The sequence below is a fragment of the Prinia subflava genome, chromosome 1 (assembly GCF_021018805.1).
Source record: "Prinia subflava isolate CZ2003 ecotype Zambia chromosome 1, Cam_Psub_1.2, whole genome shotgun sequence".
Classification (NCBI taxonomy): Eukaryota; Metazoa; Chordata; class Aves; order Passeriformes; family Cisticolidae; genus Prinia; species Prinia subflava.
Window position 1 is genome coordinate 138,714,657 of NC_086247.1, and position 22,158 is coordinate 138,736,814.

Consider the following 22,158-nt stretch of genomic DNA (forward strand, 5'->3'; position numbering starts at 1 on the left):
GGCACACCAGCAGAGCACTCAAGCCCCCACACACACGCACTATGGCCAGCTCAGCGAGGCACAAAGGGTCTCCTGTGCCAGTTCCAGGGCAGTTTATTTCACAGACACACGCCAAAGGTTTCAGGGACAGAAAGACCCACACCAAAGGAGTGCCCAGGGTTGAATACGGGGTCAGGAACCAATGGTCTGAGGGCAAGGGGCTGTACAAGGGCAGGGCAAAGGGCAATGACCTATAGGGGCATGGGGGCAGACATCAGAGATACCACAACCGATGGGGAAACAGGGAAAGGAGGAACCTTGAGAACTAGGGACATATGTGAACAATAGAGATGGGCAAAGCCCACAGACCAACAGGAAGAGCAAAACTGAGGTAGATTACCAGTGTTGTAGAGCACCGTGGGGGAAGCCTTTTTGCCCACCATATGAGGCTTTCATGAAGCCCTTGGCAGATTCTTCAAAAGCATCAGGCTAGATCTTTCTGTGACAGGCTCAAGGGCCTCCACAAAATATGAAATAGTGAGCCTGTCTTAAATAGTGTCTCCATATCCAGATTTCTATGCTAAAACATTTAAGTGGGTGAGGGAAAGAGGCATGGCATTACAGAGAAAAATAGAAGAACAGTCAGTGTAACATTTTTAAAGCAAAGCTATAAGACCCCTAGCAGCCTACAATTTTGACATGGACGTCATTGTTGAAGTATACAGGCACTTGATAAGCATTTGCATAACTCCTAGCCATTGTCTGGTGAGAATAAACACCTTAATTTTATAGAAGGGAAACTAGGGGAGAGATCATAAACCCACCTCCAGTCACCTGAAACGCTGCTTCCTACTAACACTATGAATCTCCTCAAAGATCCAAAGCTTTCAGCAAAAGATCATAAAACTGAACACAGGTCTCTGAAACCAAAGGTGACCATCCAAACCATTAGGTCATGTTTTCTTTAAGTCAGTCACACTGAAAGTGATGCCTGAATATCCTGATCACTACAGTCAGTATAAATACTAAGAGGGCTCCCTCACACAGCTCCTCTCCAAGCAACTAGTTATCTAAAGATTCTGCACAAAGCAGAAGAGCAAGTGGGTTACTCCCAACTGCATTTTTTGCAGCAATTACCATCAGGACTGAAGTGCTCCATGCTGTACACAACTGCTGGGCAACATCCAGGCAGTCCATAAGGAATTTTGGGGTGTGAGAAGGAGATTTTGCCAGAAATTCTTACCATCTATTACCAGAGTCCAAAATCCATCAACAATCATCTTCACCCTACTTCCCAAGAAATGGAATGATGTCTGTGGTGTACTGGGCCGTGGTAGGGGGTGTTGGCTCAAATGCAGTTGCAGCCCCATACTGTTTTTAAAGGTGAAGGAATAATGACCACATCTCAAGGCACTGAGCTGGATTTATTCATTTAACCATATCAGTATCAAACTAGAAATCATCTGTTTAAGATCATGTGTTAGAGAGGAGCAGCATTAAATAACAGACATGAAAAAGAGACTGTGCTTCAGAAAAGATCCAGTGTACAACATACACAGTATGCCATTTAACACAAATGCTTATAAAGAGTCATCCTAAGCATCAGAAAGAGTTTTATAAAAGTTTACGTTCTCATCCCATGGGATGTACAGAACTATGCAGTTTACATAGTTTTACTATCATCCAAAACATCATGTTTCAAATGTATGAGGCACAGCAAGAACAATATAATTCCATTTCCATAGGAACATAAACACTGCTTGTCACTAATGACACGCTTTCCAAACCGTAGCACTCACAGCAATCATACATGTGTACAATTTTAAAGTATTAAAAAGCAAGAGGTTGGAGCCTGCCCACTATTACCAACAGGGAATAACATTTGATCTACCCTTGAAAACTACCATAGATACCCTTGCAGTAGTTGCAACACAGGAAGGAGCTGGAGTTGCTGTCATATTTTTTCAGGGCCAACTTGCTGTGCAAATCCCAAAGCTAACTGATACTGCCAGTGAAAGATCCCCTCGACCCACAGAGAAGGGGACAGCCTCCTGCTTAGCTCCCAGTGCCCAGGGAAGAGCCAAAGTGAAAACACACCTGTAAACAAGTGATAATCTGACTCCACAGACAGCTGACAGAAATTAGCTCAGCTTATGGGAGGCCCTGATTTTCATTAAGAATGACTAGAGACTGACCAAGCCTTAAAGACAGAACAAGACTGAACCAGTCTTTGACTGGTTAAATCAAGGATTTCCTTTTTTTTTTTTTTTTTTTTTGGGGGGGGAGGGGGTGGGGGTGGCAGGAAGGTTTTCTCTAAGGACAGCTCAGAGAGACTGAATCTTACAGCCTACATGATGAATTATATTATATTTTTTCCTGACATTACTTGCAAGCATATATTATAAGTTTTACAAAAGTGCAAGGCCCAGCACAGGAAGATATCCTGGATTAAGACATTCCCAGCAGTGTTCTTTTTGCCATCTTCTTGTTGGTCAACCAGCAGACACACAAACATCACTGCATGGGATCAGCTTATCAGAGCCCCTAAGGGTTTAGCTTAATCATCTGTGCAACTAAACACTATTCACATTTGACAGCCTCTAATGGCAATAGTTTTATGTACAAATTGGAAAATCAAGTCTTAAAATCAAGTTTTAAGAGGTAGAGGTCCATTTCTGACCCATCAATATAAAATGTTACTGAGTCAGTCATATTCTAAGGCTGGTGGTCCCCTAACAATGTTGAAGTAACCAGCTAGAGCTCCAAGGTCTATGTAGAGTGATCTTTGTCTCTTCAGTAGGTCTGACTCTTCCAGGCTCCCATTACACAATGAGGAATCTAAAAAGAAAATAGAGAAACCATGTGATTACTGCACAAATAGCTTTATCAGTTTGTTTTCATGTTTGTAGGTATTACTGGAATATTTGTCCTGTTATTTGATCTTATTACTCTGTGGTTTAGAAAATTTTTAAGTACAATGTAAGAAAACCTCAAATAAAATAAAATCTAAGAAACCAACCCACAGCTCTAGGACAAAGAAAGGGAAGCAGTTCACAACTGAAAACAGCAAGTGTGTTTAACTACCTAAAAAAAGTCTCCATCAGCTGGGACACAGCTAGGCAGAGCTTTCTCATCCTCTGAGCTACAGTGCTAAAGGAGAGTTTGGTGCAAGAAAAAAAAGCTGCTAACTTTCTGCCATCTGAGAATTCTGCTTCCTCATAGGGAAATTTTCATTTAAACAGATGACATCATCTTTGTCTGGATGTGAAAATAGAGAACAAATACAGGACCATCAGTTTCAGATTATTTTATTATTATTTTAAGTCAAGGTCTGAAAAGACAGATCGGGTTTGCAATAGCAGAATTCCCCTGAATACTTGTATAATGAGTGTCTTGGAATCTCAAGCACCTATAATAAGTCCAACTTTAATGGTCAAATATTCTTCTAATTTTCAAAAGAATTGATTCAGATGGTCTGAACTGGTCAAGGATTATGCACCCCCAAGGCAAAATCCAGAAAGTAAAATGACATTCTAAATTTAAAAACTGTTACTGATTTTTTCAGTGAATTTGTTGCAACAATTAGGCGTTACAGTGCCCAAAATTTTGCACAGATATCTTTCGAAATATTTATCCAAATTAAACAAACCACTTGTCTGGGGAGAGTCTTTCAATGCCTTTTGTCAGAACCCTCCTAATGGATTTGGTAAATAGAAGAAAAGCATTTTGAAGCCTGTTGGCAGGTTGTTGGCACTAAATCTTGCTTGGGCTTGAAAGGGCTGTTTCCTACCTAATTCATGTATTATCCTTCATTAAGCACTTACTAATGCACAAGAGCAACAGTAATTTTTGGTTTTAAAATAATGGGCTTGTAGTGCTGACATTCAGCTACATCAGTTACGGTTTTGAGTGTGTTTTTCCTTAAAAAGGCAAAAGTGTTGGATTTGCTGGTGATTGTTGGACTTTATCATTGTTTACAAATCAAGAGTGTCTATAAAACACCTCTAGTACAATGGCAAATTGAGTCACTTTGGGACAACAATCTTTACTTCATGAAGTGCCTGAATGATTGCCAAGGCTTTTCCAAGAGCCGGTCCTTCCTGAGCCCCTCAGAATTCAGGCCAAGTTCCTCCCCATTGGAGTCAAGGGTGTTTTACAGATCACTTTAGGACCTCAGGGTCTGATCCCATCTGATTGAGATTTTCGCCCGTCGCTTTCCAGATGTGTTTTGAGTTTTGTTGGTTCCTCACCACTCCTTCAAATCAAGACTTGACACAAAGTAAAGCCCACAAAGTACAAGGCAAGTGAGCCTGATCCCACTACCTGTAATATTTTCTGGCAGCTGCAGATCCTTCCTGCCGAGCAGTCTCTTCCTTTCAAACAACGCCGAGTCCAGACTCTGGCAGCGCGGCTGCTCTTCCGGGGGCGGGTGTAAGGCTTCGTGCTTCAGTAAGTCTGCTGCAGACAGCCTGTGGTTAGGATTCCTGTCCAGAGCTGCTTCTAGCAATTCTCTCATGGAAGTGCTGCAGTCCTCAGCAATATCCTCTAAGGGCGGGGCTTGCTTGTGTATCTGTTGATATGTTGAATGAAAAAAGGCCATGGAAACAGTTATTCCAAAAACAGTGGGAGAGGAAGTCACGGATAACCACATGAGTGGTCTGGGAATTCCCCAATCAGGACTCATCACCTCCCTAAGTAGGGCTGATCAAGTAGGACAGAACATGCAACTACACAAAATCCTGCAACTACATAAAATCTCATTTTTAAAAATCAGATCTTAGAATTAATTTTAAAACTCAAAGAAACTTCAAGTAAGCCTAAAATCCAGTGCAATGCAAATTCACTAGATTTGTGTACCACACTGGAAGAATCCAAGAACCAAATCAGCCTAGGCTCCAGTTTTTATCAGCAACTTCTAAGGAAAACAGACAAGTAGAAGACAGATTGGCTTGTTTCAATCAAGTCTCACTGATCTAACCCTGTCCTTCTAGTAAACCCAAAGCCTGTAAATTGAAACACAAATCACAGAGACAACTCCAGCTTAGTCTCTGTCTTCCCCTAAATGATCAAAACCCACTTCTTCCCTCCCTTCCTCCCTCCCCTGAAGCAAAAAGGATGATATCATCTCTCTGACAAATATTTTGATAGTTTTTGTATGATTGGAGCTTTCCCAACACGAATAGAGGAAACCCTTCAACAGATACTGAGCTGTCTCTGCTAAGGACACTTACAATGTAGAGGTAGGAGGGATACGCAGAACGAGGGTATCTGTTCACCCAGGGGGGGATGCCTGTTTGCATATGAATGATAGTAGCTCCCATGCTGTAGATGTCTGCTTTTGTTGTGTGGCCTCTGCAAAGGATAACTTCAGGGCTCATGTAAATCTGTGGAAAAGAGTTAAAAAAAATTACTTATGGGGAAAACAACAACCAAAGATGACTTAATGACATTTTGTGATCCTGGGAACCCCTCTCTGAAGGGATGCATCCCACTAGTACCTGCAAGCATCATTTGGGAAATAAGATTCTTCTGTTCTGCATATGAGTACAGTCAAAGAGATAGTACCTGGACAAACTCATATTCCAGGCTTGCCTTCCTCAGGCAGGCCAGAGGTCAGTGACTACGGGCCTGAGCTGTGAGAGGCTGAGGTTCAAGCCATGGCTCTGCCTGGTTCAGATGAGTACCCAAGCCTCATCCCTCCACAGCAAAAGAAGAGAATTTCCAGTTTGTTTTGTGGGGCACTGCTGGGAGTGCTCCATTCTGCTTGAACAATGCCTGAGCATGAGCTAAAGAGAGGGTGAACAGTACTGACAGCCCTCCAGGTGGGGGTAGGAGTCCACTACTTGTCACACAGAATACTACACAATCCTTCTGAGCAGAAGTGACAAATATATACCTTCCTGCCTTCTTTACTTGTCTTACCCCCTCCTTCTTATCCAGTAACCTGCATTATGCTGAGAAATGGGATGATGAGGAACAAACCAGATCTAGGCAATGCATAAATTAAAAGTTAGGTGCCCTTTTCACCAGATTACCCGCAGAGCAGCTGTGAAGACAAGAATCCCTCTTCTGACATTTTTTCCAAACCAAAAGTTTTAATCTTTCTTGATGGAAACCAAAATAGTTTCCAACCAAACACTTCAGTGAAACATTTGAATTTGCCAAGAGTCTGAAGAAGGATCTTGGAAGCTCATGCCAGCAACAGGCAGCTCAGAGTGCAGCTGGAGGAGAACCAGACAGGCAGGATGCAGGAGGCACACCCTGCACAGCTCTGCCACCACCACTGGCCTGGGGAGCAGGTTTCAACACCATGAGGGCACAGCCCACAGCACACCAGGTTAGCAAGCTACCATATTTGCTTCTGGTTTCTACTTTTCCCTCACCAATTTCCCTCTAAAGGATTCAAACAAACTTTAATTAGTTCAAGTCATCCTGACACAAAGAATCACATTAAAAGAATCACTGACACAAGGGCAGGAAGTTAAGTCATCACCACATGGTCTGACTGCTTATTACCACAGATTGAGAACGGCTGTAGGGCTCACGCAAATTCCAAGGAATTTTTCCCAGTAAATGACATTTCATATCTGCAAATAGAACTTGTGATTGGAAGTGTGTGCAAAGCCTCAGCAGGTGTCTGCAGCTGCTACTGTCTTATCCATTGCTTTCCTCAGGGCTAAGAGAGAATCAGTGCATATGCACCCTCCACCTTTAAGTCCCATAAGGAGGAAAGAACAGCAGTTCTAATTTTGTAAAAAGAAGTCTTTGGCAAATACAGTGCAACTTGAGTGAAATCTACATAAGCAAAAAGCAGCTGCCTTCAAAAAAGAATGCTGGCACAAGATCCTGTCTGCAGTTAAGGTGAGAAAATGGTCAAGATGTAGCTCGACTGCACAGGGACAAAAATCAAAAATGAGCTCCTAAGCTCTGATTTCAGACTGGTCTAGGAGTCTGTTGTCACCAAAGCAGACAGCTCAAGCCATGGATAACTTCCCACTCGTATTCCTTCTGACTGGTGGGCTGGCACTTGCCTGCCAGTCAGACCAGTGTCACAGCCCAGCTAAGAACCAGTTTCTTCTTCATGCTGCACTAGTTTGAGTTTAGCATTCCTGAAAATGAATCATACCTTCCACACTCAATAAACTTCAGCAGACAACTTTTTACCCTCAAATGGTTGTAACTGAAGCTTACATATTTTAATAAAGTGACAGAAGCATAACAGAAAGTGTAGCAACTGCCTAGAAAAAGTATTTCCTGTAGAGCAGTTTCATAACAACCACAGTTTAAGGTTCTGCATGACTTGTACACAAAAGCAGAACACCAGTTTTTTTCACACTACACCATCTAAACAAAATCTAACTACCTTTCAATCCTGTTGCCCAGAATTGTAACTACTCATTTTTAAAAACACAAAGAAGATTCACCGCATTCAGACTTTCTGTGCTATAGAAGTGAATAAAAATCCAAACTCCCAGAGAACATGCACAGGACAAAGGTTCCTCCACCTGCCCCTTCCCTCAAGGACACAAGTCCCTGCCAATACCAGAGGTAAGAGAAACCGGCCAGCTCACAGGCACAATGCTGTGTGCCAGTGACAGAGCCCTAACCAGGGGTTGCACAATTACATGCAGGAACAGCAGGACAACTGCACCCCTTCTTAAGGCTGCATAATACAGGATGCAAAACTCAAGAGGACTTTGGAGAGTTAAGATCTTACTATGGAATAAACAACAAAACAAGAAAGCCAGACTACAGAGGGCATTTGTGGGTGCCAGGATTAGGTACTGTGGAGAGGGAGAGGCCTAGGATGAAGACTGTGAGCAGAAAAACCTATAGAAGCACCAGGAACATTAGCCTGTAAGTTTTTCACTGGTATTTGAATATCTCCTTTCGCAGTGCTGCCTCTCAGCCTCATTTCTGGCTGCGATGCTGTGGCAGGATTGCTGCTTCCCTGAGACAGCAAACACCAAACACGGTCATATTTCGGGGTTGGGGGGACTATCAGCTTTGTGAGGACAGGACTGCAGGTGTTAAAGTGTGTGGAATCACTTTCCTCCTATTAAATGAAGAACTAAGTGTTTTTCACTTTGCAAAGTGAAAACACTGAAGTGTTTTCACTTTTCACTTGTTCTTATTAATCCAACCTTGGCCTGTCCTCCAAAACTCAGAAGTGGATCCTCACCAGTCTGCTCCACAATCATGGAAATTTCCTGTTTACACACATCTCCATCATTGGGAAATACCCTACCAACTCATACCTACCACTGTTCTTATTGTCACTAACAACACATAAAACCCCAAACCAAAGTAAAAACCCCACAAAGCACCCCACATGAAATGCCAGAAAGCATGTTGCTTCCAAGTTCAGCAAGCATTTTAAGCTCTTAACTCCCCTGACTAGAAAGACATTGAAAACAAATATTCCAGTCTTTTCTCAATTATCTTGAAAAAATAAACAAACAAACCTGACCTTCTGTGAAATCTTGGTTTATCCTACCCTTCTAAAAAGTGAAATGGTTTGTCAGTTACACAAGGATCTCCTTTTTACACATGTGGAAGACTATTAAAAGGCCAAGTGCCAACATTTCAGCTAAAGCATTTCCTGTGAACTATCTCCTCCAGCAACAGAGACCACAAATGCCACATCTGCAGCAGCTATCCAAGCTAATTGCTGCTGCTTGGTTGTTTGCTAAAACTCCAGCCCTGGAAACACCTGCAGGAATGCAGCCCAAGTGGTGTGCAGAATCTCAACGTCACTGAGAACATCGAAAAGGACCCCATAGCTACCATTGTAATGTCTAAGCAATTTTAGCAGATAATCATGACCTGTGCCATGCACAACCTCTGAAGAATCAAAGGGTTCATGTAGATGGGGAACAGAGCTTAGAAGGGCTAAGGGATGAAACCCAGACATCTGTAATTTCTGTGGTTTTGAAGGAGGACTCAAAGTACGATGTTGAGCAGGTTACCCCAGTCCATAGTGAGTATCTCAGAAGAAATCTTTGCTAGAGCAAAGAGCAAATTTCTGTTTGAAGTGTCTCTGACCAGCAGCTGAAACACTGCAAACAACCCTCCTCAAAATACTGTTTACTTCAGTGAATAATTGCTAACAAATGGGACTGCAGAGAAAGTTGACACAGCTTTCAAAGCATTCCATTCAGCAAGTTGAAAATAAAAACATAATTGAGAATCTATTAATGTTTGTAACTTTTTAATAGCTTTTATAGCAACTATTTTACCCATGCTTCTAACCCTCCAGCTTCAAATTTGAGTCTAAACACCACAACCATAGGACTAATGCAATATAAGGGCTTTTGTCCCTTCCGCTTCTTACCTCTGTTCCTCTAAGGTCTTTGGGATAGTAAATGTCTTCAGTCATTTGAACACTTAGGCCAAAATCCACCAAAACAGCCTTAGTTGACATAAAGACAATGTTGCTTGCTAAAAGAAAAAACAAAATTACATCATTTAAGTGTCTAGCACGTTTGGTATTTATTTTACAACACACTTGTTTCATTCAGATGCTAGCCTGAAAAGGGAAAGAGATTAGCACATCCACTCTCTACAGCCAATATCCTTCCAGCCAAAATAGGTTCGGTAATGATTTAGTTCAATTTTAAATCATATCTTAAAAATCCAACTGGACTGGTTTATGTAAAAGAATCAATGTTTGGTCATTTTCTTAGCTTAAAATTTAAAAGGAAAGACAAAGAGAGAGAGAAAAAGACTGAGGGTAAAGGAGGAAGGTAGAAGACTGGTAGGCACCACAGCACAGTGTTCTGAAGATGGTTAATGGTCTCCAAGGTGGAGATCATGCTGCGCACCTCTGGCTATAAACAGCAAAACTTGCTCACTAAGAGGTTTTTCTAGAGTTACAATTTAAGTGAAGACAGAGTAACCAGGGCCTCTCCACAGCAGCCACGCCAGTCACCTGCCCTGGTCCGTGAGGGCAGCTCAGCATGACAACAGAGGACAGATAATGGCTGCAAAACTAATAGAAGACTGAGCATTTCAAACTCCTTCTGAACTGCAGCAGTATCTAGGAGCTTAATTTACTTTCCGTCATAAAATTCTGCCTAAGGCACAACTTTGTACTCAGAGGCTTTGCTTGCAGCTGTATTTCTGATCAAATATTTAAGAATGCAGTGCTCGGTGTGAGTCTTGAGAAATTCTTGTTTGCTGTTTCAGAAGATGTGGTAAAATGAAGTCTCCAAGTTACACAACAGAAACACATTTCTCTTACAGGAAACTGAGGGCCATTTTCCATGGTGCCTACTATGACCACCCAGTGGGAGGACAGACTTGATTTCAGCAGTGCTGATTCCTGAAGAAATCCTTCACACAGCTGCCTCCTTACCAGTGCTATAGACTACATAACTCTGTCAATTTAAGGAACAACTTTGAAGATATGGACTTTAAACACCCTGTAATAGATGGTGAAAAGGGCCACAGTGCAGCAGGATCTGCTGCCTGCCGGGGACCATACCCAGCCCCACCTGCAGCTGAAGCTCCCCCTGCCTAAACAGCCTGGTGGTTTAACTGCTCCCCAGACAAGGGTTAAAATGAGTGGCACCTCCCCAGAACCAGAATATCTTCCTCCCCTTCCTTGCTCAGGGCATTTTTTCCTCTCAATAAAATCCTCATCTTCTGTATCAGCAGAACAGACTCAATTGCAGCTCAAAGCAGCAGATAGAGCAAAGAAGAAATCAGAGGGTTTGGGAGACAGTGTTTTCTATTGATTCCACCTGGGGAGGGAAAACACACACACTGCTCCCTGCATGGAGGCTGCCTTGCCAGGCAGTGGGCATGGCCCCACCTCAGGCCTGGACTGCCTAGTGCATCCCTGCCACCAAACAGGCAAGAGTGTGGCCACCCTGGCCACCTCTGGGCAACCACATCTGCGCCAGGCAAACTCTGCCTCATCATCTGCCCTGCATCCACCAACACAGAAAAAGGCTGGAAAAAGTGAAACACACTCACATCCTCCACATTCACAATGAGCTGCTTCTCCTATTCACTACCTAGATGTAGTAGGCTTTGAGCTGGTTTGGTTTTTAGATTGCTTAATTAATGTCTTTGTTACTGCCAGTTAAAATAAACCCGTAGGAAAGACTCTTACTACAAATGAGAAAGAAAAATTAAAGGAAAAATTAAGCAGTTTTGTAGCTGAATCTCAAAAGCTTATATCTAAAGTACTGACCCATACTAAATTAAAAAACCCCAAAAACGCAAAACTGAGATAAAAATTTACCAATTCCTAATAATCATCTTCTGTGAACTATTTTAATACTTCAGTCTGAATATTTCTACTTTGAAACCTCAAGTTTAGCTAAATAAACTCAGAGATGCATCTATCTGCAGGCCAAGGTGGTATTGGGAGAAACAGCATTTAATACTAATTTTAATGCAACATGTTAAAATTGAATTTTAAAGCAATTTAATACTAGTGTATTTAATTTAGACTTAACATCAATATGTTTGATTATTTATACATGTTAATATCCAGAGTTTTTTAAAAGCAAACATATATTAAAATTTGCTGTACTTGTTGAAAGAAAAAAGAACAGCACAAACTATGTATTTACTGCCAAAGTGTCTCAAACTGAGGAACAGCTGTGTAGAAATGTAAAACCTACAAGAAGGTACGAGTTGAAGTTTAGCATGGAAACACTCAGAAAAAATTTATATTGAAAGCAGAAAACTTCTGCCTGAACACAGACTGATAACTTCACTCTTTAGGTTTTTATTTAAATGGAGTTGCTCATAAATTGCATAGGATATTCGACTTTCTAATTACCCTCTCTGCTGGAGTGAATTAATAAATAGTGTAAGTAACTATTACCTTCAGAACCTGACCTTGCCATTTGTTCAGCATTATCCATCCCTCCCACTCAGAGGTGTAAGGCCACGTGCCCCAGCTCAGTCCCAGGGACTCCACCAGGGCCTCGGCCCAGCCAGGACCAGAGAGTACCCCAGGAATCACACACACATACGTTTGATATCATGGTGGATAATCCTCTTTGAGTGGAGAAAGTCAAGTCCTTTCAGAATATGCTTTGTCACCCAGATTATTTCAAACTCTCTCATGGGACCACAGCTCTCCAGCTTTTCCATGACAGACCCTCCCTCTCCAGCTTCCATGAAGAGATGGATCGTCTCATCCCACAAAATAGCGCCGTATAATTCAGCAATGTTTTCATGACGGAAACATGCCTGTATTTCAACATCTGATGGTTTGAACTGTTCCACTGGGACCTAGGACATTGAAACAAACCCACAGTTATCCATAACAAAAACAAGTTATCCATGTGGACACTAATTATCCTATAGATAAACAGAAAAGAAGGAAGTATAGCACTTGTATCCACTTGTTGAAATACTAAGCTTTACTTTGCTCCTGTGACTTTTCTTCCTTTGCAGCTTTCTTTTAAAAGTTGAGAGACATTTTGGAATCATGCCCAAATAAAAAACGCAATCTTCCAGAAAAAGCAATGTAGTAAGAGTTATTCCTGTCAAAATCCAGTGATTACGCAAAAGCTTTAGGCAAACTTCCTGGTGAAGGAGATAAAATTCCCACTGCTTTTTCCATTAGCCTTGTGCACTCATCTGCACTACCAGAACTACACACCCACCGGACAGGTGGATCAGTGCTTGCAGTGCTCAGGCCCATTACTGACCTCAATTCAGTCCTTATCAGCACTGGTTTATGGCTTACAAGAAATGAAACCCGCTTTGAAGGGAGCGCCAGCAGCACGATATTCTTTAAAAAGTACTGATGGCAGATTGCTGAGACAATAAAAGCAGTGTTTGTTAAACACAGAAAAGCTACTACTGCTCTGTTTAGTTTTCTTCCCTTGGACTTGTGTCTGTGAACCAAATAAGAGGCTCATTTACTTCAATGAGGAATACTGTTTGGATTCTCAGAAAGATTAGGATACTTTAATTCTGCAGTGGGCTGTGCAGGAGCAGCTAACGATCTGTCCCCATATGGACACACTGGCTGCAGGGGAAGGGCATACAGCTGCCTGCCCAAGTCTTTCACACACAGAATTGATACAGGTACTTATTCATGAGCTGGGGGGTATAGAGAAATGTCCCAACTGCACTTTTACTGGCCCTGAATATTTACTGCTCAATTCAAAATAGTATGTTAAAAGGCACAGCTGAAAGAAAATGTTGGCTTGCATAAAAGTAGGGCAGTGTTCTTTCGAGGCATCTCACAACCTTAACTCAGCCAGTGCACAAAACACAGTGAGACTGCACATACTGAGTTCTCAGGGACTTTAGTGGCACTGGATAAAGAAGACTGAAGTCTGAGCACCTCAGTTAAAGGACAAGAGCTTAAAACTTCTGCAGCAGCAGGGTTTTGCTACCACCTTCAGCAGGGACAGGATCTCACACTGTTATTTTACCACATCAGGATAAGTAGAAAATCCCCTCTGCACCACAGCCCATGTGCCAGTTACACACACTACTAGATACTTCCAAAATGCTGAAACATTTGCAGCTTTAGAGCCAAAAATTTTAAACAAGCTATCAGAAGTGTACATTTTCCCCACCTATTGTTTAGGCCAACAAAACCAAGATGATCATCAGCCAACAGCAAAATTTGATGCAGACATATTTCAAAATATACTCTAAGTAGTAGGTTATACAATATTTGCTCAGAGATAAAACCACTGAACTAACATACCAGTTTGCATGCCATTCGTTTCTTGGTTTCTCTGTCTTGGGCCAAGTACACTTTCCCAAAAGCTCCCCGAGGAATAAAATCAGAACCAATATTCCTGTAAGTCAACTTCCATGGAAACAGGAGAACGTCTGAGTCAATTTGATAGCGCCCGTTCTTGGGTGTGATCTGTGGAGTTAAATAAATAATAAAAACCACAGTGAAGTTAAAACTACTTCAAATCTAATTAATTTTATACATATAGTGGGGAAAACAAATATCACTTATGTGTATGATGCACATGATCTGCTTAGCAGTCTTTATTTAGTAACAACAAGTGGGAACAGCATGTGAGGTGTGGCGTTCATTCACAGCCCAGGCATCCACGTTTCTCTCCAGTGACTAACTTATGAAGTGTAAGTTGCAATTAATTGTCTTGAAACAACAACAACAGCAGCTGGGTTAATGAAATTACCCACCTCTTGTTATTAGATTTACCTGCACATGTTTGTCCTTCCTGTAATCTGTTAACTTGTTATGCCACATACCTGTTACTCACAGGTTATCTTATTCAATGTGAGCAAGAGTTTCAGCATTTCCTAATATCACATGTACTGCTAGGAGTTTAATTTGCCATCTTGTATTGGAGTTTCTGCTGCTTAGTAAAAGGTCAAAGAAATCTGCCTTGATCTTACCAGCCACTTTCCTCTAGTGTTATACCACAGTTAAAAAAAAATAGTGGGAGTAACATTGCCTCCTCTAGGTGGGTAATATTGGGAGTTTTGGTTCTTCTGTATCACCAGCTAGGCAAGGAGGGGATTCAGGGCACCTAAGGCAGTATCTTGCTCTAAATCTTTCTCCCAAACAGCTCCCTCCCTCTGCACGTGACAGAGACCAAATGCCTAACTACAGCCATGTGAGTAATGCTTGATCTCTGATGTTGCTTCTTCAGTCTCTCAGCTACAGAATTAATAATATTCCATATAAATATGCTTCCAATTATTTCAGCCAGTATCTGGAATATCATTAATCTCCTTACTGCTACTTTATCAAGATTCTTGAAGAGACAGAAAATCACATCAAGGATATTCATCATTTCATGTGTACCACAGGGCCACAAATACTCAGCTCTTCAGCTACCCTTTTTAAGATAACAACATATCAGGAAGATTATCTGGTTTAAATTTCCATTCAAGATGTAACATATAATCTTTCATTCTTGATCTACTTTCATGCTTTTCAATTAAGAAAGTACCTTCTTGACTGTAAAAAATGGTAAAATTGTCATTTGTGACTTGTACCTACATGAAACAAACTAATTCTTTTAAGTTCCTAAATCTGGGGAGGAGAAGTTCTTAATCTTTGGCCATGGGGGCAAGGGGGGCTCTCCTTTAATAAAAAGTATTATTCTGCTTAGGATAGAGAGAACAAGCTTTCCCTCTACTCATGGGAGCCAGGGTAAAGCAATCTGTACATGTCTAACAATCTGTACACCTTGCTTGCCTACTTCTGCATTTCAAAGGGTTGAGACTAATCCATATGGGTTACACCTTATCCTGGAAAGGAACAGACGCCGAGCAGAGCTGGTTTGCAGAGCAAGACAGCGACATGTTTCATGTATGGAGGCTTTTAGGATTAGTTCCTAGCCTGACCTGGTGAACATTTGTCTGTTACTGCAATGCATGTTTCAGTGCAGTTTTAACTAAAAGAAATCCAGCTTGTGCAATTCAAGACCCTTTGTGATGCAAGCCAGGGTGCAGCCAGTGAGGGTCACCAGGCAATCAGAAACACTCCTGACCCTAACCAAAATGCTGCAGGTATTTACAGAGCAATGCCCCTGCTGAAATGCACGCACAGGGAATGCCCTGCCTGCCTCCAACCCTCAGTTGCATAATGGGATCACGTGCACCTAATAGTACTTGGTTCATACCAATTGTATGCATCTGCAGAACCAACATGCAAGCAAAACAAGCATGAGTATGTAGAACAGTGTCTACCCTGAGTATAGGAAATATTTAATGTTACTAAGTGTCATTTCAATGTTACAGAGTTGAAAAGTGATTGTTTTGCAATACTGCAATGCTCCCTCCAAATCAGAATAAAGCAATACCCTGAGTAACCAGTAAGGCTCAAGCAACCAGTGTTCACACATAAAATACATTACATGCAAGATATTTAAGATGATAGATGTAAAGCATCTTAAAAAATATAGCAGCAACATCAACATGAATAGAATTCCATTGCAACACTGATTGTTCCCAGAACAACTGATTTTAAACAAAAGTTTAATGACAGTAATATCCAGAGATACTTGTAGAACACAAGAAATTTTAGGGAGAAAATTAACATCTCAAAACAATACACGTATATACTTGAATTTAGCAGTGTGAGATATTACATAATACTGTAACTTAAAATCACACTTGATGGTATGTGGTTTTTCTCCTCACATTACTACTGTTGCCATTTTGTGCAGATAGAGCAAATTTAGGAACTATATCATTAGATCCTAGATCTTTATTCTTGGGAATTTGCATAATGAATGCTTTACTGCATGAACACAAGGTACTAGAAGATTCTTACTGTTTCCCAGACCTGTAAACCATCATAATTCATAGAATCAAAGACAGGCTTTGGTTGGAAGGGATCTTAAAGATCATCTAGTTGCAATTTCCCTACTATGGGAAGGTGTGTCATCTACTAGGTCAAGTTCCTCAGGGCCCCATCCAACCTGGCCTTGAACGCTTCCATGAACGGAGCATCTACAATTTCTCTGTAGTGTGTTCCAGAGCCTTACCACTCTCAGAGTAAAGAAATCTCTACACTTTTAGTTTAAAATCATTCCCCTCTGTCTTATCACTACACTCCCTTCCAAAAAGTCACTCTCTCTCTTTTTAATATAAGTTGGGGATTTTATAAGCCTAATTTAAGTACTGAAAGGACAAAATGCGTTGTAGATTTTGCTTTTTGACTGCTTGTCAAAAAGCTTGTCAAGTTTGTATTCAGTACTGGGAAATGTTTTCTAACCTCCAAGGATAATAGGAGATAACAGAGTGAATCCTTCTGAACAACAGACCTTTCTCCATAGCTGCCTAAGGCTGCAGGCACTAGACTTGATAGGCTCAGAAACCCCTTCCAGCCCCAGGGTTGCACAGGAAACCACAGCCTGTCACTCCGGGAACTGATCTTTACTTAGAACCATTAAAAACTTCTAACTCTTAAGGTCTGTGAAATGACAAGTAAAAGGAAAACAGACGTACCATATTCAAGAGGATTCCAGATTCCTGTTGTCTGCATCCTTTAAATTGTTTTGCAGTGTTAGACACCTGATTTGCAAAAGCAAGCAAGTCTTCCACAGTCCCGTATTTGACAGAGGACATCAAAGAGACCTCCCGTTCACAAAACAGCAATGATTCTGCACGTTCATCATTTTGATTTGCCTCTTCACACATTGTAATTAAGTTGTCTTCATAGACTGCAATGTCTTCACCTGGATAATGGTTTTCCATGATGGCTATCACCTCAGACATATTTAGATTAGCTAGCAACAAGTCAATCTCCTCTTTGCTATCACTACCCGTGCTCATATACTCCATTACTGTCCACTTTGCAAAATCACTCCTGGAAAAAAAAGAAACAAACTTGAAAACACTTTTCACCTAAATTTGTTTTTGAAGCAAAGTAAGAATGAAAAGCAGTCATCAGAGTAATCAGCTGCTCATAATTATACAGTTAGATTTAAAATTAATAATGTCTATTATGAAGAAAATCAGTCAGGATTCTGAGGGAAGACAAAATGGAGAAATATTTGCTAGTGGAATTTATTTAGAAGTTATTAATTAACTTCTCATCATTCACTATGATAAAGCTTCCCCTAGGAGGAACAGGTACAGTAAGAACATACCACTGTGATAGATACGCAAAAATGAAGGAGCGCCCTCAATACAAACAAAGGAATTCATTTTTTGGAAAAGAACAACAAAGAGATATTAACATTCTCAATAAGTTTATGTCTAAGTTTGTATTGACAATTTATGTGATGTATTCAGAAAGAAGGAAAGGTCACAAAGCAAGGTCATTCCACTAGTAACATCTGCTGGTATCATTGTACAAAGCACAACTGTTGCCACCTGAGACACAAATCTTTTTTTTTTTTTTTTGCAAATAAAGAGTCAGAACTAGACTTGAACTGAATTTTTCACCCTGACTTTCAGAAGAAAGTCAGAAACCAAGCTATCATAAAAGCAATGAGCTTTAGAAGTGATTTCCAGCAGTTTGTTCTATTCCCACTAATCCTAACAATAACTTTTTATGTTACTACTGCAACTATCTTGCTGGAATGGATTTACAGCAAGCTGGGCTCAACTTCCCAAAAAGTCCCTTTCTATTCCAGAGAGTTACATATTCAAGTTAAAAACATATGCACGTCAGTCATTAAAATACTGACATTAATAGTTGCCAACACATAAATGTCTAGAGCACTTACCTTGTATTTAACCTGATTACATCACTCAAAACCATTTAAGAACGTCTCAACAGAATCCCTGAAGTCATCACGTTTTTCTGAACCCGTATTTACCACTGATGATAATTTCACAGTGTTCTGTGGCAGTCTATTTAAAAAAAGCAAAACAAATAAAGCCATTGCATACCAGCTCAAGCAGAAGGACTGGTTTGTACTCATATAGATCATTTGCTTCGTGGAAAGAAGAGCTAGTAATCACAAGGCTGAGATAACAGGGGATTTTTCTACAGAAAAAAATGACAACTCAAGAAAGAATCAAGCTACTGTATCATCCAGATTTCCAAGTAGTAGTGAAAAATAGTTTTTCCATGGTTAGGTCCCGAGTTTTATTCTCTGTCTCATGCCTGCTTAAGCAAAGAGCAGAACCTCCTTTTCCTTTACCAGAACTGACTACAGCATGCCCTCTTTAGAGAGCTCTCATTTCCCTTTTTTGTAATCCACTGCACCATCTATTTTGGGCAAAAGATAACAAGTAGGCAAAAACTTAAAAAAAAAAAGTAGCAAACCAACCCTTATCTCAAGGACAAGCAGCAGACTCGGTCCCCTGAGGCCATGGAGCAATGCATTTACCCAGGTACAGTTTCTGGTTACGATCACTATCTTTCCTACCCTCACCACAAGGACGCAGAAGCTTTGTGGCACACATTTTTCATGGGTTAGAGTATTTACGTCAGTTCTAATGTGCAGAAAACCAAGTAAAATGACGTGTCTGAGTTGGCAAAGAAGTCAGACCACGTGCTGAAAATTCAAAAGGCAAGACAGGACAGCAGCTGCAGCATCAGAAAAGGCAAACAGAGTGCCTATTCCTTTTCAAACTCAGCCCCAAACCCTGTGAGTGAAGGTGGCAGAGCAGCACTGTGCCCCCACCCCGTTCCCCCAAGACAAGCACAGAGACTTTCACCAGCACTGTGCATCAGTTCATCCAGCCCTAATCAACCCACACCCCCAGCATCAGGGCAGCCAGGCTGGAAACTTTGTGGTCACTAGTACAGCTTGACTGGGGAGGCCCAGGCTTTGTACCTTTGTACCCTGGATGCTCAAAGAGGTCACAAAAAGGAAAAGATGCTGTGGGTGTTTTCCAGCCCCTATCACTCCAACTTGTGCTCCATGACCAAGCTATAGGCTATTAACAAAGCTGAACATGGTTACTTTTTAATAAAAACGAGATTTCTATTTTTCCCCAGAGCAGGACTTCTATTCATTGCTTTTTTTTTTTTTTTTTTTTTTTTTTTTTTTTTTTTTTTTTTGGTTTGTGTGTGCTGAATTAATGGGGTTCAAAAGGAAAGCAACAGTGCTGTCATAAAAGGAACCAAGAGACGTCATGTGTAACATCAGGTAAAGTTGCAAACTAGTCCTGAGGGACTTTCTGAAGAAAAACATGAGCCTCTAGATGGTCTGGTCTTTTGTGGATAAAGACATATACGTACCACAATTAAATTAATTTACTCTCTGATAGCATTTTCATGCACAAAGACATACATGCAGCATGCCACAATTTACTGGTGGGCTTGATAGTGCTGGGTTGGACTTGATAATTGTACAGGTCTTTTCCAACCCAAATTATTTTATTTTCCCTATATCTAGCAAACTCTAAGCACTAAATGTTTATACAATAAAAGCAGTGTCTAGACTATAAAAGCTGATTTTTAAATTATGCAGCAGTTTAGTATTATATTTTCCCTACAAGGAAAAAAAAAAAAAAAAAAAAAAAAAGGTTTCATTTTCTAGTGGGGAATTCACTTTTTCTATCACTTTTTCTATTTATGCCTAAAATCATGTACTAGTGTCAGGGGTGGGTTCTAGATCATCCTATATAATCCAGGTTCATGAAGAAATGACATCACTAAGTATGCTTTACTTAGATTCTCAGCTAAATAACTGAAAATGTTTACCTGCAGTGGAAAAATAAAACTGCATGCAAACACGTAAGTCAGTTGCCAAAGCACAAGACTCTTTCTCCAGTTTTGCCAATATTTCAACATCATCACATGAGTAATTTGTAAGCCAAAGGTTTATTTCTCTATTCTCTGCAGAGCTTTTCAACTCCTTTTGCCTAAGAAGTGTGCTGTCAGAGACTGTCCTTGTATCCATCATACGAAAAAAGAGTAACTGGGTACCAGACTTCTGAGCCCCTGTGGGACTTCTTGTGTGTGTCAAGGATTGACAACAGAAAAAATTAAACAAAATCTACAATAAAGATAAAATTTAAAAGTCAAAAATACACAGACAAAAACCTTAACACCACTCCCCCACAAAAAAAGTTAGCCACAAACTGCATAGACTGGCTCAACACAATCATACACTCATAATAAAGATCTCTTGTGCTGTTTTTAGAGAATAATCTTCTGGTCTAAGTGACAAGCGACTGCCCACTAGGAATGAAAAAAGTCCTTATTTACTTTTAAGAAAACTTATCGACAGACCTTGAAAAACACAATCCCTCTGAAATAAAAACTCCTGTTAAGGAACCAGAAATATCAACAATTTCAGTTTCGACAACATTTCACGTATTCCCTTGGAATAAGAAAATCCGCGACTGTCCCAGCGCCGGCAGCAGCAGAGCCCAGCCCCAGCCCCCTCCTGCCCTGCAGCCCCGGGGACAGCGCAGGTGCCGCAGCCCCGGCGGCTCCCCCGGCACACGGCGCAGCTCCGGAGGCCGAGAGCAGCCGGGACCTGCCCGGACAGCGCTGCGGCCCCAGGCGGGGACCCGAGCCGGCTCCCCCCGGCAGCACAGCCCCGTCCCGCTGCGCCCCGTCCCGCCAGACTCTGCCGGCGCTCCCCCTGCCCTGCCAGCCCCGCTCACCCGCGGGGAGAGCCGCGCCGCCCGTCCGCCCGCACCGCGCCGCTCCGCCGGTCCCGCGGGAACTCCCGGGGGCGGGAAAGGGCGCAGGTAGCACCGCCCGCCCCTGGCCGAGGGCGGGGGACCGGGGCGGCCCCGGCCCCGGTTTCTATTTCGGTTTCCCGGCAGCAGCAAGCGCTGCGCTGTCCCAACCCGGCCTCAAGCCCGGCCAGCGATCGCCTCCTGCTCCAGCGGTGGCATCGCCCGGCGGCAATGGCTTGTCCCCGGCGGTGGCATTAGTAAACCCTTTTACTACCGCCTCGTGCTTCCGTGCGCACCTAGAGGGCGTCCACCAGCGTCCTAAGAGTTTAACTATTATCTGAATCAAACTTCAGCTGACACGCGGGTGGAATTTAGGACAATGTGAAGAATTTGTTGATGGCAGTAGTATTAAAATACCCCGGGGCAGAGTAGTGTGAGTTGGGTAGCTGCTAAAATTGGGCACGACTACTTTTTCTTATCCATAAGGAAGTAATTTTTGCAAAACTGTGCTGCCCAATAGCTCCTCTTCAGTCCGTTCGTTTTTAAGGAGACAAGTAGCACCTTTAACAAAACCACCTGCCACAGCACTAGGACCTGATGAGTTGAATCTGTCTCAAGGTGTCAAGAGACACAAGATGGATTTTTGGTTCATTATCTGCAGTGTAATGACTATTTGCTTACTCAAGTCAATGGCAAAATTATCATTATAAAGCTTCAGGACAAACACTCACCTTAGGCTTCAGTGTTTCTTAGTAGTTCATGCAACTCCGTTACTGTTTATATTATCTAGATACCCTGACTCCCTCATTTAAAAGGTTTATGTTTGCTACCTCTCCTGGGGCATTCAAAACTGTCCCAAGTACTGTCCCGAGTACGTGACAAATGATATTTGGCAATGTGCAAGGGTTTAGACTCACTACAGGATCTTCTTTTCCTTAGCATCATAACTATGTATATGGAACTCTGCTAGCAGGGTTAACCTTTGCTCATACACGGTTTCTTTTCCAGTCTATACAGATGTCAAATACATTGGCAAGCCTCCATAAGGAAATAGGTGTCTTTTTGTTGAGTTTGACCTTGTTCAATTGTTACACCCAGTGCATTTGCTAAAAAATGGTGGAAAAAAAAAAAAAAAAAAAAAAAAAAAAGACAAGAAAGCTGCAG

The 22,158-nt window shown here is 41.6% G+C and overlaps 1 protein-coding gene across 1 annotated transcript; it reads right to left on the reverse strand.

The window, feature by feature from the left end:
- Positions 1 to 1,384: 1,384 nt before the first annotated feature.
- On the reverse strand, positions 1,385 to 21,374 carry MAP3K8 (mitogen-activated protein kinase kinase kinase 8). The gene is made up of 9 exons (XM_063414457.1): positions 20,977 to 21,374; positions 18,135 to 18,261; positions 16,909 to 17,269; positions 13,673 to 13,837; positions 11,973 to 12,234; positions 9,314 to 9,420; positions 5,211 to 5,363; positions 4,303 to 4,549; positions 1,385 to 2,817 (listed from the first exon to the last, which is right to left on the reverse strand). The coding sequence occupies exons 2-9, from the start codon at positions 18,167 to 18,169 to the stop codon at positions 2,684 to 2,686; spliced, it is 1,464 nt and encodes a 487-aa protein (XP_063270527.1). The 5' UTR covers positions 18,170 to 18,261; positions 20,977 to 21,374; the 3' UTR covers positions 1,385 to 2,683.
- Positions 21,375 to 22,158: the final 784 nt, after the last annotated feature.